General features: G+C 36.3%; 1 protein-coding gene across 1 annotated transcript in view; it reads right to left on the reverse strand.

Moving 5' to 3' along the window:
• Positions 1–1,852: 1,852 nt before the first annotated feature.
• Positions 1,853–17,006, reverse strand: part of MAP4K3 (mitogen-activated protein kinase kinase kinase kinase 3) — a 184,945-nt gene continuing 169,791 nt past the window's right edge. The window contains exons 27-33 of the mRNA XM_028117156.2: positions 16,628–16,731; positions 12,664–12,835; positions 9,444–9,512; positions 9,268–9,360; positions 6,199–6,269; positions 3,224–3,279; positions 1,853–2,368 (exon numbers count right to left, since the gene is read on the reverse strand). Coding sequence (XP_027972957.1) covers positions 2,281–2,368; positions 3,224–3,279; positions 6,199–6,269; positions 9,268–9,360; positions 9,444–9,512; positions 12,664–12,835; positions 16,628–16,731 — 653 coding nt within the window. The 3' untranslated portion in view covers positions 1,853–2,280. The remainder of the gene's footprint in view (positions 2,369–3,223; positions 3,280–6,198; positions 6,270–9,267; positions 9,361–9,443; positions 9,513–12,663; positions 12,836–16,627; positions 16,732–17,006) is intronic.

The raw sequence follows: 17,006 nt of genomic DNA on the forward strand, positions 1-17,006 counted from the left end.
TACGATTGTTAAATTTTTTGAGATGTGACCATTTATATAACTTACAGGACTTGGAAATTAGAAAAAACAGTGGCCCAGAAAAACGATCAACAACCTGGTCAATAAATGCCAAGAACGGAATCTTGATTTCTTGAAAATCTTTTCCATGAGTCTCTGTTTTTCAACAAGTTGACGATAATGTTATACTGGCAAAGATGTGTTTTTAAAAGTCATTATTCAGTCATTAATGCTAAGATCAGTGACAATGTATTTATTTGGGAAAAGAGTGATACATATACACAACTGCTATGACTATTAACACCTATACGATTTAGAAGTCATGTTTTTAGATAAGGAAACTGTTCTAGAGTCAATAAATTACCTGAAGTCACAGAGAAGGGTAGTGCACTAGCAAAGGTAGAAATGGTGCCTCATGATGCACCACCCAGTTCTTCCCACCTGTCCCCGTTTTTAGTCTCTAGAACTGCATTCCCCAACACTCTCCTGTTCCTTTCTGTAACCCAGGGGTCGGCAAACTTGCTCTATACAGGGTCAGATGGTAAATATTTAAGGCTCTGTAAGCCATACGGCTTTCTTGCAACCACTCACCTCTGTCACCGTAGCACAAACACAGCCAAAGATAACACATAAATGAGGATGTGGTGTGGTGTTCCAATAAAACTTTATTTACAAAAACGGGTGGTGAGCAGGATTAGGCTGTTTGCCGACACCTGCTCCATTAAGACTATGAATGTTTAATTGGTTTTCCTGATCAGAAAGTTGAATATTCTATAAAAGATACCCCTTTATGAAACTGAGATGACAGATCAAAAATATGATCTGAGGAACCAGAATGGATATGTAGGATTCAATGCAGAATAATTAAAAAATTGTTTTTCTCCTTAATATATTTTAGTCTTACTCTATACAGATTAAGCCAGATGACAAGCTACTATACAACCGCATGTTAAAAAACATGTTTATTTTACACTATGTACAATCAGGAACATATTTAAAAGCATTATCAATTAAAATAAATGAAGACCATAAATCACAATTTAGTTTGTTCCTAGTGTATATATCCACATTAAAATATAAAGAACATATACCAAAAAAGAGCCAAGGTGTGCATTTTGCTAAAACTTGGTATATACATATTTCACTGGAAAAAAGCAATCAAAAATGACTTTAAACCAAAACTAAGTTCCTGGGATGTGTAGTAACCATTATATTGTTTATATGAGGTAGTAACTAAATTATTTTGGCCATGTGTTAATACTCTAAGTCAAAAGAAATATGAAAATGATTATAAAATAAGGCCAACCAAAGTAAAAATTTCACTAAAATTTGAACCACTCCACTCTATGGAATGTTATAGTTCTTCAATGTGATTCTATGAAATGTTTAGTGTGGACTCTTTAATAATGCTAATTTATTCTTTGTGCATACTGTAATTCAGATAACTGCAGTGTTACATCACGGTAGCGCTATTCTGTGATTCAAAATTTTTTCAAAGGTATGTTTTTAAGCACAGACAAACAATCTTACAGGATTCTGCTTAATTATAAAAAGACCAGTTACTACAACAGGTGGTTAATTGGTTTGTTTCACATAGAAAACAATCCAAATACATTTAAAAAACATGTTGTGGAGCCAAATGCATATTGACAATGTCACAGCTTACCTTTGTGACTTAATACATCACATATCAATACTTTGTGCAAATATAAACACCAGTGTACTTGCAGTAAAATTAAAAACAAGATTATAAAATGATTATAGCCTCCATTACAATTTTGAAAGTTACAAGATTTGTATTCATATTACTAAATTACATATAATAAAAATACAATAGTGTTAAATGTATGGGTTCATTGCCAGCATCCCATTTTGTAATATAGCCACACCCAAGAATATACCAAGAATTCTTAAAATATTAACCCCAATTGCATTTTCATCAACATTTACATCTGTACAGATAAGACACTTACTTGTACATCTCATAAAAGTACATTATCTACATAAATTCTTAGTGTATGTCTTCAGCAATATGAAGTTTCACAGAAAAATACCCCTGTATGTACAAAGATTACATAACAATGAATTAAGCACTTGTGTGGTTCAATATGCTAAATATATCCATACCACTTAAAACAAAAATCCTCCCCATCTCATCTCATGCCACAATAAATTACAAGTGACTGAAGCCGGGCACGGCAGCTCCGGACAGTCGCAAGCCTTCGTCCCCGCTGCAGCAGTTGTGTTCGTTCTTCCTCACACTGTGCTGAAGCACAGCCGTCCTCAGTAACTGTTCTCATGGCCCGCCAGGATGTATAAGTTGCTATTTGCTGTGGGGTTATCAGTTGGCCTACTTTCCAAAACCACGACCCTAAAGGTGATAACAAACAAAGTCATTCTTGAAAACTAATGTTAGCAGAAACATTTTCCATTGCTGCTTCATTTTCTGCCTCTATAAATGCTGTTTATTTGATTTGTGGGCAGAAAATGATTTGCAAATCACTATGATTAAAGAACCGGTTCCAGCTCCAGGAAGTACTTTCGCTGCCCACCACTCTCTAAGCCAGTGTTGTTCGAAGAATCGGAGGTGGGGAAAACCCGTATCTGGAATAATTTGGGGGAACTTAATTCTCACAAAGTATAAAACAACCTGTCATTCAAGAATCAGAAAATGTGGGCGCCTGGGTGACTCAGTCGTTAAGTGTCTGTCTTCAGCTCAGGTCATGATCCCAGGGTCCTGGGATCGAGCCCTGCATTGGGCTCCCTGCTCGAAGGGAAGCCTGCTTCTCCCTCCCTGACTCCCCCTGCTTGTGTTCCCTCTTTCGCTGTCTCTCTCTCGTCAAATAAATAAATAAAATCTTAAAAAAAAAAAAAAAATCAGAAAGTGTATCAGAATAGAACCCAAAAATTCTATTTGGCACTAAAACCAAAAAATTTTATTTGTTAGTATATGGTATTTCCTCTTTCTTGTGCTGTAAATCATCCTTTAGACACACCTTTAATGCAAAATTAGTACTGACAGATCTATATATTCCTGTTACTTGGAAGATTAGGAGCATTCTCAAAGGCTTTATAACTTCCTGACTTGTGAATTCTTTAGTGTGAAAAATACAATGTTGAATATATGACTGTAGTAATTTCAATTCCCTTGAAAAAGAAATCAGTTTCATGTTGGATTTATAAAATGCATTAAGTACTATGTATTTAATACAACCCCTTTCCATACCTGTCAGATCCAAGCAGTCGGAAAATTCTTGTGTTATCTGAAATTTCTTGTGTTACCTGTTCGATTAAAATATAAACTTAATTTCTGGAATTAAAGGCACAAAATTTTATATGGGCATTTAATTTATAACTCTATAGAAAGGAAACGTTAATTCCTAAGATGAAAATAGATCCCTGCATGACTGTTAGTTTGTTAAGTCAGCACACAGATACATCAGTTTGTTAGTCTAGGAAAAACGTGCCTAATTTTGAATTAATCATGAAATAGGAGAGTAGGAAAACTATTTACTTACTAAATTACAGACCTCAAGGGAAAAACTGAAAAGCAAGCACGCAGTCCATTTATTTATCAGAACCCTCTGTCAGTCACGTTAATGCTAATAGCAAGGCCACGGAAGAAGCAAGCCACTTAGATCTGGTCCTTTTACTTCAAGGCTGCACTGTGGTATGATGGGACAAACTCGAGACTGGAATTTGAATCCCGGTTCTCCCACTTAGCAGCTATGACACTAGGCCACTAGGCAAGGTAGTAATTTGCTGAAAATGGTTTTGCCTTCTGTAAAACAGGAGGGAAAAGCTCTACCCTGCAGCAGTATTGTGCAGTGTTCTCAGAAGTAGTAGTGGGTATAATGCCTAGCTAAGGCAGTGCTCAGCAGATGATTTTTCTTTCCCCTATCTCTCCCAGTCTCCTGAAATAGTATTTTCTGATGGCAGATATCCTTTAAGAAGTCCTCAGTGTGACCCATTACCAGTTGGGGAATTAAAGATTAAGTCTACAGGAGAAAGAAAAACCCACTATTTGTTGCTCACTGAATGTAAAACATTCCAAATTATAATGGCAGTAACTTCTCCCCACAATTTTGTAGGCTGAAAAAACAATTTGATTTCCAAACTAAATGTATTCCGTTAGTACCTCTACAATTAGTTATTCTGGAAACACCAGCGATTCTCAACCTCTTTCAGAACCCAGCACACCTGAAGGATACAACATGCTCACTACAGTAACAGTGGCTCATCATGACTGATCTTCAATGCATTTTGGGGTTTGCCTACTGGAAGGATGTAACATTTTTGGAGGAGCAGTATCAAGTAAGGGCTGCCAGCACAGTTGGAAAAAGCCCCTCAGGGATGGCTGGGTGGCTCAGTGGGTTAAGTGTCTTCCTTCGGCTCAGGTCATGATCTTAGGGTCCTGGGATCCCGTCCTGCATCGGGCTCCCTGCTGCCTGCTTCCTCCTCTCTCTCTGCCTCTTCACCTGCTTGTGCGCTCTCTTTCTCTCTGTCTCTTTCAGATAAATAAGTAACTAAAATCTTAAAAAAAGAAAAAGAAAAAGCCCCTCAGGTGATTTTTTGGACAATCTTCTTTTTCTTAAACTGCTCTCTGATATCCTGCCTATGGTGTCTTTCTTTCTCTGCCTAGTGTTTACTAGTTGTTGACTGTTCTTATCTCCCTGCTCAATTCCCCCAGGTGATTTTAAAACATCTGGAGAAGCCCTCTTGTGGGAATAACTACTAGAAACATATTGGCTACGAAGTTTCTTTTCTTCTCTTTAAATATTTAATTTTTAAGTAATCTCTACAACCCAGCTGGAGCCCAAGGTTGCATGCACGCTCTACTGACTGAGCCACAAGGTGCCCCCTGACTTTTCCTGAAAACTCACTATAAAACGGGCATTATGCCAAGCACATCATATGCTTCCTTTCATTTAATCTTAATAACCCAATGTAGTAAGTACTATTTTGTTATCCTCAATTCACAAATGAAAAGTATAGGCAAAGAGAAGTTAAGTGATACGCCACGGCTACAGTTACAGAACAGCAGGGCAGAGACTTGAACCCGGCGTTTCAACTCGAACTCATGCTCATGGTCACTCTGCTAAAATGTCCACTTGGTTAGAAGAAATACTCTGAGCTTAGAATGACAGTTTGGGATACAAATGAGCTACTTTCCTGCTTGAGGTACCTAAGGTTCTCCTTTTCCTCCAGTGCTAAAATGAAAGTTATACTACTGAGATTGGTTTGGAGATTCTGGGAGAATTTCTGATGATTTCACTTGCCTATGATATTCTTGGGGGCAAGTACCACATCTTGCTCACATTTGTAACCCCAGTGCTTTCTGGCAGAACTGTGGAAATGCTGAGCAGAACCTAGTATGTCCTAGGACTTGGGAGTTAAATTGTTCCTGGAATTAAATTAAGGTAGGAAGAAACAGGGGCGGGGCACCTGGGTGGCTCAGTCGGATAAGTGCCTGATTTTTGATTTCAGCTCAGGTCATGATCTCATGGTCATGAGGTGGAGCCTGGTGTTGGATTCTGTGCTCAGCTCAGAGTCCGCTTGGGATTCTCTCTCCCTTTGCCCCTCCCCTGCTCATGTTCTCTTTCTCCTTTCTCTAAAATAAATGAATGAATGAATAAATAAAATCTTAAAACAAACCAATCAGAACATACAATTGGCATGTCTCTACCAAACCATCTATTAAAAAGGGGGGGAAGGTAAAGAATCTTACAAACAAATGTCAAGTGAATCAAGGTTAAGAGAGACAGGAGGCAAGGGGGCTAAAAAGGAATGTGCAATCCTTTACTTATAAACCCACTCTGGTCATTATTTCTGAAATACAAAGTAGAAAGTTGCCTCAAGACAGAGAGCCAGCATCTACACTCTTGTTCCAAGTGATGGTCTCAGAGAGTTAAAAGGAAATCACTTTTAGCAGTATTAGGAACTTCTTGTTCTAAGCCTAAGAGTATCTGGCTGCACATAAAATACGCACTGAAGTTGTCTGAGTGAATGGAGAAAGAGGCGCTGCGGAGTATGTGCTATTAATTTAATTACCAGGCTGAATATAGTAAATATCAATACAGTGAGTGTATCAAGTATTCCTTGCATCATTTAAGAGTTTTCCAAAGTTAAAGAAAATTGCTTGAATAGAATTTGATAGTTTCATGACTATTTAATGGACACAATTTTGAAAAGGTTACTTACCTCATTAGATCTAAAACTTCTACCTTGCATTCCGTGTTTCCAGAAAGCTAGCACACTGTCTTGTAGGCAAACTAGCAGGCAAGAACAGCTCAGTTACTGTTAATAGTACAAAAGTTCAACTGATAAGCATCATTTTGTCCCTCTATCTTGCATAGCAATACTTCGTTTAATAACTAATGTCAGCTATTCCATATTTATATGGCATCTTTACTTTTGAAATTAAAAATATACATATACCAGATAGAACTTATTCATCTTTTTGGCAAGAAAAAGGAAAATTCTTTGAAAATATTGTTTTGTTTATTGACATTTTTGTTTGGATAAAATGACAATATTTGAAATAAGGTATTTTAAACATATAGGAAAATATGAGAATAGCAAGAAACATATGTATTTACCATCAAATCCTAACATTTTATCACATTTGCCGTTTGTTTTAAGTAAAACCAAATATAGCTGGCATCCATATACAACCCCCTGTAATCCCTTTCCAGCTCCTCTTGCCACCCTGACATAACCACGATTATAAATTTGGTGCTTGTCATTCTCATGCCTGTTTTTACTATTACTACACAATATCAAACTTTATATTGAATGTTTCCAACTTTCATACATGTGATCTGACGAACATAAAATTGTTTCTAGTTTTTTGTTATTACCATCTATAATAAACATTCTGTGCCTCTTTTTGAATACATGTGCAAATTTTCTAATTCTAGAAACAGAATTACTGGGACACAGGCATATGTACTTTCTAAAAATATTAGTGTTGTTTTTAATATTTACATATTTAAATACATATTTTTGTGTGGATTCAGTGAGGAAAACATCTAATCTTCTTTCCTGAGGATAACCAATTGTACCAGCATCATCTGCTGAACGTCTCCCATTTTCCACCGACATATTATGCTATAAATTTCCATTTACATGTGGGCCCATCTCTGAGCCTTCTATTCTAGTGCCACTGTTCTATTTATTTATCCCTATGTTGATCCCACACTGTCTTAATCACTATGGCTTTGTCAAAGTTTCAATATGGAACAGGGCAAGTATTCGTCAAAATTTATTTTACTGTTCTTGGTCTTTGGTTCTTCCATATAAGTTTTCAGATCAGCTTATCAAGTGGCACAAAACATCTTATTAGGATTTTTATTGTAAATGTACCAAATGTGTGGTTTAACTTATAAAGAACTGAAACCTTTCTCATATTCAGTCTTTCTAACCATGGACATGGTATAGTTCTTCATTTGTTCAAATCTTCTTTTATGTTTTTAAACAATAATTTGGAATTTCCCTGATAATGGTTTTAAACATGTTTTGATTACATTTATTTCCACATATTTTATTGCCATTGTCAATGAGATCTTTTCCTATCAAAAATTTCGTAATTATGGGCACACTGAAAAGCTATTCATTTGTGTTAGTCACATCCAGGAACTGAATTCTCCTACTGGTTCATTAGTTTACTCAGAGAACTATACATTCTATACAGATAATCATACCATTAGCAAAAAAGGATCTTTTACTTTTTTCTTTCTAATCCTCATGGTTTCCTTTTTTTGTCCAGTGAGATAATATTGAGATGTGATGACAGCAGGTATTCTTATCTTGTTCTTGACTTTAATGGGAGAGTTTGACCATTGAAATATGGATATTTTTTAATAAGCTTTGCTAGACGAAGAACATTTCCTTCTATTCCTAATCTAAGAAGCTGTTTTTTTCTTAAATCACGAATGACTTGTATTCGTTTTGTGTATTTACTGAAAAATTACGTGACCTTTTGCTTTTAAAATTTAATGTGCTATATTACATAAACAAATTTTCTGATGCTGAATAAACCATCCTTACTTTCATGAGATAAAGTCTATTATTTGATGATGTGGAACTGTATTTGTTAGTACTTTGTTTAGATTTTTTCAAAATTTATTTTCATGAGACTGGATAATTTTGTTTTCTGTACTAATCTTGCTTGATTTTAGTATCAGTGTTAAACACTGATTTGTTCAGCATTCTTTCTTTGTCAATAATCTGAAATAGTTTGTATAGGATAGGGATCATTTCTCTTTTTTAAGGGTGGATAAAATCTCCTAGAAATCCATCAGGGCTTAGGTGGGGAGAATCTTGGTTACTAGGCACCTCAGGCAAGGAACCTGGTTCTGGTTCCCATCTCCTGTGGGATACTTTTAGTCTTATCACCAGGAGCCCAGCACCTCTGTTGGCTTCAGGCCTGCATACTGCTTAGAGTTTCTGTTATTTATCTTACTTTTTGGCTCTGGCTATGTGTTTTTAAGCATGGATTCCATTTTAACATCTTGAAGAGATTTCCCTCATTATTATGATCAGCATTTGCCTGCTGGTAGAGAGACATTCTAGTTGGACGAGAGAGTAAAAATAGAACTAGGAATAAGACAAATGAACTATCTGCCCTTGGTCCTATACTCGACCAACATATATATGTGCAAATATCTTTCACTGATGATGAAGACCAAAAAAATTGTGTCTAGTTAAATACTGAATTAGCTCTCATTCATTTTCCAAGCACCATCTATGATCATTCTTACCTAATTTTTTTGGAATCTAATCATTTTAGAATACTGAGTCTGTAAGAAATCCTTTTTCAGAAAACACTCTAGTCAAGCAAAATGTGAGAATGACAAGGAGATTCCATGATCTCCTTACGGGGATGCTTAAAACGCTCTGATCAGCAGATACAATAGCAAAAATACAACACGGTACCCTAAGGCCTAAATTTTAAATACTTATAGGGAAACTCTATAGAAGTTTGGAGGAAATGGGAATTCATAACTGTGTTATGAAAAATAATTTATTTCTTTTGAAATGTCAAGCCTCTAAGGAGGGTAACATTATTTATAGATTATATCAGTTATTAAACTATTTCAGAGAATGTATAAAAGTGAAGATTGATACTGACCTCATATTCATTACATCCTGTATTTAAAAACAATGTGTCCTTAGTAGTATGTTTCTGTAATTTCAGATAATTATCAGGTAAGTTATTTTAAGCAGCTCTTACTGCAATCAAACAAGAAATACAAAACTTTCACTCACCTATTGATTCAATCTGGAAATCAAAGGTGAGTTCAGATGATAATTTTCTGCTAGATTTTAATCTTCCTTGAAGATTTACTATTTTTATACAACCTAAAGAAGGTGGGGAAAAGTCACTCAGAAACTAAGATAAAAAAAAATGTGTTAAAATAAGATGTTCATAAATAAAAACTTACAGTCCAAGCATACAAGAATGGTATCTCTCTCCAGTTGGGTTACATGAGTAACGCTTGTCTGTGGGCTATCTGTAACACAAACAAACTCAGTAAGCTTACACAAAAAAGTAATATTGAAAGCACAAAGATGTAAAAACAAGAATTCTGAACATCACTGAATCTGAAATGGATTTAAATTTTTAGTTATACATATGCAGTGGGTGAACCAGGCTGCTTGGGTCTAAACTAATGCACTGCTAAATGAAGTGAGTGCTCGATGGAGCGCTAACCCTGGTCCTTACTACTGGTGATGTCATTGTTTCCATTTATATGTGAAATCAGGAGTCTAATCTTCTATATTATGGTTATGAATGATTTTTGCTTTTATGCTCAGAAGGCCAGGGACTAGGCTTTGTACATCATTATATGGTAGTGCCTAGCACCACATGAAATAAGTATTTATTAAGTGAATGAATCAGAGACTCAAACAAATTATTTCAAGTACAAATGAATTAAAAGAAATACTGAAATATTTTGAGAAGTATTAAGTATTACCAAAATACAAAGAGGCATAATTTTTATTATAATGATTTATCAAAGTTCTTACAAACTGAGAATGTTTGATGATTTGCCATAAAGTGAAAAGCAGGATATCCTAAACTCCGTATGAACATTAAAACTGAAATTGCTGAGCTATAGGCCTTTGTTTCTGGCCTTATATTTCCTGCAGAATGAGTCTGATAATGTATAGTCTACCGTTTTCTATTTCCCATAGTATTTAGTCCTAGGCCATCCAAGGACTGCCATATTTCAGACCTTCAAACGTATTTTAGATCTGGTACTTCTGTAACCAAGCAGGGTTGAAAGAACATGCGGGTGCCTGGGTGGCTCAGTCGTTAAGTGTCTGTCTTCGGCTCAGGTCATGATCCCAGGGTCCTGGGATCAAGCCCCACATCGGGCTCCCTGCTCCGCGGGAAGCCTGCTTCTCCCTCTGCCACTCCCCCTACTTGTGTTCCCTCTCTGTGTCTCTCTGTCAAATAAACAAAAATCTTAAAAAAAGAAAGCAAGAAAGAACATAGAATAGATCTCCTGCAAATCAGATCTTCGTAGCTCATACACACGAGTGAAAGTTAACAATCTGAACAAATCTATACAATCTACTTCAGTTCAGGAAGCCAGTTGAGCATTACTAGAGAGAAAGTCAGTAAAGTAAGCTTTTACCAACCACTTGTATCAATTAGTTACCACCGGAATCATCTAGAGATCTTTAAAAAATACTGATGCCTAGCTGCCACGTCTAGGTTTTCTTATTTAATTGGCAGTGTGTATGACTTGAGGTATTAGGCATTTTAAAAGCCTCCGAAGGTAGATTCTAAACTGCAGCAGAGGTTAGGAAACCACTGGCTTAGAATTTCATATGATTCTGAAGTCTAACTATACTTTCTCTCTCAATTTTTATTTCATCATCTCAAAACCAGAGATGAGTTATACTTACCATATTTAACCTCTAATAAAGGGATTTCCTTACAGTAAGAGAATGAAGTAAAAAGTTCCAAAGAAGGAAGGTACCCACAGCTGTATAAAATTCTTTTGCGCAGAGATTAAGCCCCTCATTTAACAATTAGTAGAAAAAGATTTAAAATTAAAATGCTTGGGAGAAATAAGGCATGAAATGAAATTCACTAACAATAAAGTACCAGTCACCCAACAATGCCTTCCTGTTAAATAGGGAAGAAGAGATCAGGAAAGCAGAAGTGCACCCGCTGTCTGAAAGGGAAGATGGGTGTCTAGGGGAGAATGCAATACAATTTGGGGGAGCCAGAGAAGCCACATATGTTGCCAGGGGCCAACCATGTTTTCCTTCAACAATGTATCCTTAAAGGAAAGCTGTTTCAAGTGTCCTGGGCTTCAGTAAGTCATGTAATTGTCTCTAGGTTTTTATGAATGTGTTTGTGACTTTTTTCACTGCCAAAAACACCTAAACTCTTAATTTCTTTCCTTCTGTGAACATTCACGCTTCCAAAAACCTCCTAACTAATCAGTATTTACTGCCAAACTGGCTTCTTAATATTTCCCTAAGAACCCAAAGACTCTGACAGAGGGCCTCTGCAAGACCTTTAAAAATTGCCTTTTAGGGTCACCTGGGTGGCTCAGTTGGTTAAGTGAATGACTCTTGGTTTTGGCTCAGGCCATGATCTCAGGGTCATGAGACTGAGCCCTGCATAGGGCTCTGCACTGTGCATGAAGCCCAGTTAAGATTCTCTCCCTCTCTCTCCCCACCGTCCCTCTACCCCTCTGCCCCTCCCCCCTGCTCTCTAAATAAGTAAAAAGTGCCTTCTAAAATGGCCACTATTTTAGAGCAAAACACTGTACAATGTTATTTTTTAAGGGAAAAAGAGCAAAAAGAGCTCCATAATAAACACGGTACTTTAAAAATAAAAAAAGATCGTTCAGGTCACTTTTTTAAAGTGTAAAAGTTTAATCAGATTTATTTACCACGAAACAAGCTTTACTAATGTGTACTGACTGCAACAACAAAATTGAAGGTTTCAAACTATAATCAAATTTCTGTAAAAAACTCATTAGTTGGAAATATTTCCTAAGATACTAGCTATGAAGGAAAGATCTGCTATGTAACTGGACAATACAGATCAAAATTTAAGGAAACAATTTATATAAAAGAATTATTTTCAAATACCCTCTAATATTTCAGAAGGGGCTGTTTAGTTATAATTTATATCCTAATTACAAATCATTAAACATTTATTAAAGTTATTGCATAGTACCTGTGTTATCAATGCAGGAATATAATGGAAAATAAACTATACTCAATGCAGTTTTTCCTTTTATTTAAGTCAACTTTTCTAGGCCTGACATATGTGTATATGTGTAGTTCTCAAAGTGTGGTTGCCGTATCATCATCATCAGTGCCACCTGGGCACATACAGAAATGAAAATTCGCAGGCCCCACTCCAGATCTACTGAATGAAGAACTCTGGCAGTGGAGGCCAGCAAGCCTCTGGGGGATTCTGGTGCATATTCAGGTTGGGGAATGCATGATGTTTTAAATGCCTCAAACAAATTCACTATTTTAAAGCAAGCCATCTTCTCTTTTTCCAGTTTCATAAATTATTCTAGATTGGATTTTTATGCACTGTTTTTGCCTAATGAGAGATACGGTAAACTTATTATTTATAAAATCAAATGTACTGGCCTTAATAATTCAACAAAAATCACAAACCTGATTCTGTAAACCACGAAGAGGTAGAGTTTGGATTGACCGTTTCAAATCGAACCACTTGGTTGAAGTCTCTCCCTCTACTGACACCAACACAGACTAAAGGGTACTCCTGCTCCGGAACTACCAGCATCTCAAACATTCTAAGTGGACACGGTATAGGAAAATCTATGTGCTAGAGAGAGAAATGAAAATACATTAAACAAAGGAAACAAAAGCCAAATAATTTCATGAGAACACAATTAAGAATTTTTAGTTTTATGAAAATATAGAAAATAACTGTCTACTAAAAACACTGCTTCTTGTCACAGAAACTTTGGATATGCAGAAAAATACAAATTATAAAGTATTTGATTTTAGGTTTAGCACCGTAAAATTTTTTAAAGTTAAAGATCACATAATTTTAGGACATTAGGGCTGGAAGGGAACTTATAAATCACCTGTTCAACCCTCTCTTTTCAGAGGTGGAAACAGAGAACCAGAAATTTAGTGACTGGCTCAGGGTCCCCCAGCCCGTTGTGGCAGTCTCCTGCCACCCAATCTGATGCGCTTCAGTTATCCTCCCTGTCTTCTTATCCAAACGAGCAAACATGGGTAAGAGCACTGAAATGCTAATTACAAGAAACACTCCTCTTGTAAGTGGACAGGAAAAAAACCACAAATAAGAGAAATTTAGTCTTATAGCTTAAGTGACTATTCATGAACTCACAGTTATGATGCAACCAATTTTAATTTTATGTAACTTCAAAATTATTTTTATATTGCTACAAAGAGACTAAATAAATTCATATTTTTTAAGTTTAGAAAAATAGAGAACATTAACATCATCAGTAATCAGGAAATTAAACTACGAGAGACTATATATATCCACCTGAAAGGAGAGGAGCAGACAAATGCTCACAAAGTGATGGGAGCATGACCTATACAGTATGGCCACCCTGGTTAACTACATCATCTGTTCCTGCTGAAGATATGCACCCCTTTGAGACCTGCAATGATGCTCTGGTTATACGTTCCAGAGAATATGAATGTGCACATGCACAGGAGGCATATGCAAAAATGTTCACAGCAGTATTGTTCAAATAACAGAAATGGAAGTAACCCAAATGCCCATCAACAGCAGATAGATAAAGCGATGGCATATTCGGCATATTCACACAATGGGAAATTACAGAGCAATGAAAATGAATGAACTATAGCTATATCCAATGAGATAAATATGCTGCTGCACAAAAGCCAGACATGAATGAATACATACTTTATGATTCTACTTACATACTGTTGAAAAATCAGGTAAAATTAATTCTAATGTTGAGGGATGCATGTTCATACAGTAAAAATGGAAAGCAAGGGAGCTGACTTGGCAGGGGGTACCATGGGATTTCTGAGGTGTTAGCGATATTCTTCACAGTAAAAGGTTGTTTTCATAAAAATATCGGTCTTATACATACTTTAATGAGTTCACTGTTAATATATTTATATTTTTGTTGCTCTTACAAATGGGCTGTATTTTCATTTCATTTCCCAAAAGGTTAGCATTACTAGTATTTAACAAAGCTACTGAATGTATTTTTTAATCTGGCAACTGGTAAATTCTAAAGAAAGTAAAGTCTGGAGAAAACAAACAGGTGAAATGGGGGCTATCATAACTACTATTCTTACAGTGTCAGAAAACCCGACGTGGTCCTTGGGGCTAGAAGGGGAAGCTGTCTGTGCACCTGCTCTTCCTATCCAAATCCCTTCTTCGCTGGGGCTGCCAGAGCGCCTCCACCCCATGGGTGCAGACACTCCTCATCAACACTCTCCAAACCCCCTCTCTAGAAGCTTTCCTATTACCTGAAGAATAGGCTTTGACTACAATTGGTCAGATTTTTAATAAGGCAAAATATTTAAGATAACTCTCTTTGAAATGTGAGAAGAGCAATAAAGCAGAAAACAATGCCTCTGCTTATTTTGTCAGAAAATTAAAAAAACCAAGAGATACTGAATAATTCTATTTAGCTTCTAATAATGTGTTTTAAGTCATTAACAGAAGAGGACTGCCACCTAAGAGCTCTAAATCCAGCTGCTATTGGTATTGGTCTTTGAGGCCAGTGACTGTATCTTACTCATTTTTGTCTAACTAGTTAAAAAGCACTGTGCCTGGTTTTTGTAATAAGTACGTAATTGTTTGCTGGCAAGGTGTTTAGTTTCTAACTTTTATTTATGATGAAAACGTAGTCTAATAAAGCAAAAACTCTGTCAGAAATGTCATTAGGAGGAAGGAAGACTATAGAAAGAATAAAAATGTTTATAAGACTGTATAATAGAAACACCATAAATACTAATCACAATAAAGTCAAATACAGAAACAAAATATCCACAATATCTTGAAGTAGAGAGACAGGGGAAGCAGAGCTGGGTTAAGATTCAGGGTAAGAGCCTACAGAGAGCTCAGGGAGTTTAAGGAAAGTGGGAAGGCACGAAGTCTTGAGGGAGATAGTATTCTAAGTGCAGTATCTTAGAACACTGGCAACAGGCCTCATTAATTAGTCAGGGCCAGGCTCCCCGGGACTAGAGAAGTTGTGGAAAAGAGAAGATATGGATAGATAATTTTTACGCTTCCCATGTCTTCAATTATATATTTTCTCCTGCATGTTCTTCATACCTAAAACTCCTTTAATAGAGAAAAGGGTCTTTCGTTATGTTAGGATAAGTGGTATAACATATCAGGTAACACAAAAAATTCATTCATCCTAAGGTTTAATCAGACTGTATCTCTGAACACTGATACAATGAAATTATTTTTCATTCTGATAGAGGTTAGGAATGAAAGGAATAGAGAGGATGTATCTAAAATGGACTAAAGGGGGGAAGGTAGGAAGAAGACAGGGAAGGGCAGGGCTGCAGAAAAATCAAACCATGTACACTTTAGCACTCCATCTAGGAGAAGGCGTGCTTTTGTCAAATAGGCAAGAACAAAGAGGAGCTAAGAACAAAACAGTTTTTGCCGTAAATGGGCTGTATTCAGAAGCTCTGCTTTAGATCGTTTATAAGGCTATTTATTTTTTCCCCTTCAACTTTTGGTTTAAACAATTTTTGTTTCAGTGATTTGTGGCAATAGCACCTCAATGAGTTCAAGATTCTCGAAGCTATTTTTCTATTTCTTTAGCCCTACTTAATGTTGAGGTTAATAAATGGTGATATGAAAATAAAAATAGATTCCTTAGTCACGTACAGAAATTTAGGTAACAGGAATCCAATGCTTTAAATACCCTAATGCTGTATTGTAAAATTTAGGAAGAATCCATTCCAATTATATTCTGACCCCAAGTTCTAGGGAGATCTCAAATGTTCAGGAAATAAGACTACTTAATTTATATAAAATAGCAAAGAAAACGGCTTTAAAAATTCATTTGGTATCTCCCTGGTGTGAGTGAACCACTTTATTAGTTTTTCCTCCAATTTTAAGTTACAGCTGAGTAATATTAACTATTTTAAAGAATATTCATTGAAGATGCTAGAGAAACGTAGGCATAAAAAACTATCCATGGGAAGGCCTGGGCAAATTAACACCTAGCCATATAACCCAAATAAAGTTGTAAGTTCCCTCTCTGTATGGTTATCCCTAGTCCTCTTAGGCCAAATGCCAACCTGTGGGTTGTTTCTCTGCTGTGACGGAGCAGGTCAACCTTCTTAACACCTCCTGTTCGGGACATGAGACTATATGTGAGAGGCTATTTCTCGCTCCTACTGCCATCTCCCTGAACTATTTCTCTAGTCTCTTTTAAAACTTTTATCTGGCCAACTGATTTCCTTACAATCAGGCAGATTTTCACTACCCTGCCACATAATCCAAAATCATGAAATTAACTTGAGAAGAAACGGGAAAAAAGAAAAAAAAAATTTTTTTTTTTTGAAAGAACAGGAAAACTGACTTAATGAAGCTTTTATACTAAGAATGACTTAGGTTGCTTTTCATGCTTACCTTAATTAACATAAATTTCTGCATTGGTTCAACCCATTCTAATAAAACAATGCTAGTCTGAAGTGCCCCACATAGGTACTTATGGCCTGTGTAAGGATTTCGCACTGTCAAGGCAAAAAAGTATATGTAAGTTATCTTATAATACAAAGTCCTAACAATAGTAGTTGCATGCTCTGAACACAAACAAACAAAAGCTGGCTGCCAGTTCAATTTCTTAATTAGATTGTAGGGTGAAAACACTTTCAGTAAGAGCTGGAAACTCCGCCATCACATGCAGGATTTTTGTCTTATGCACAAATGAAACTGGTGGTTGTTATGGGGTCTGGCGGTGGAAAGGATTTTAGGTCTCATGGTAGCAGGGAGATTAGGTGAGGCAGCA

Source organism: Eumetopias jubatus, unplaced genomic scaffold, assembly GCF_037043125.1.
Source record: "Eumetopias jubatus isolate StellerSeaLion01/CBP00866 unplaced genomic scaffold, mEumJub1_p1.0 scaffold_9, whole genome shotgun sequence".
NCBI classification, from domain to species: Eukaryota; Metazoa; Chordata; class Mammalia; order Carnivora; family Otariidae; genus Eumetopias; species Eumetopias jubatus.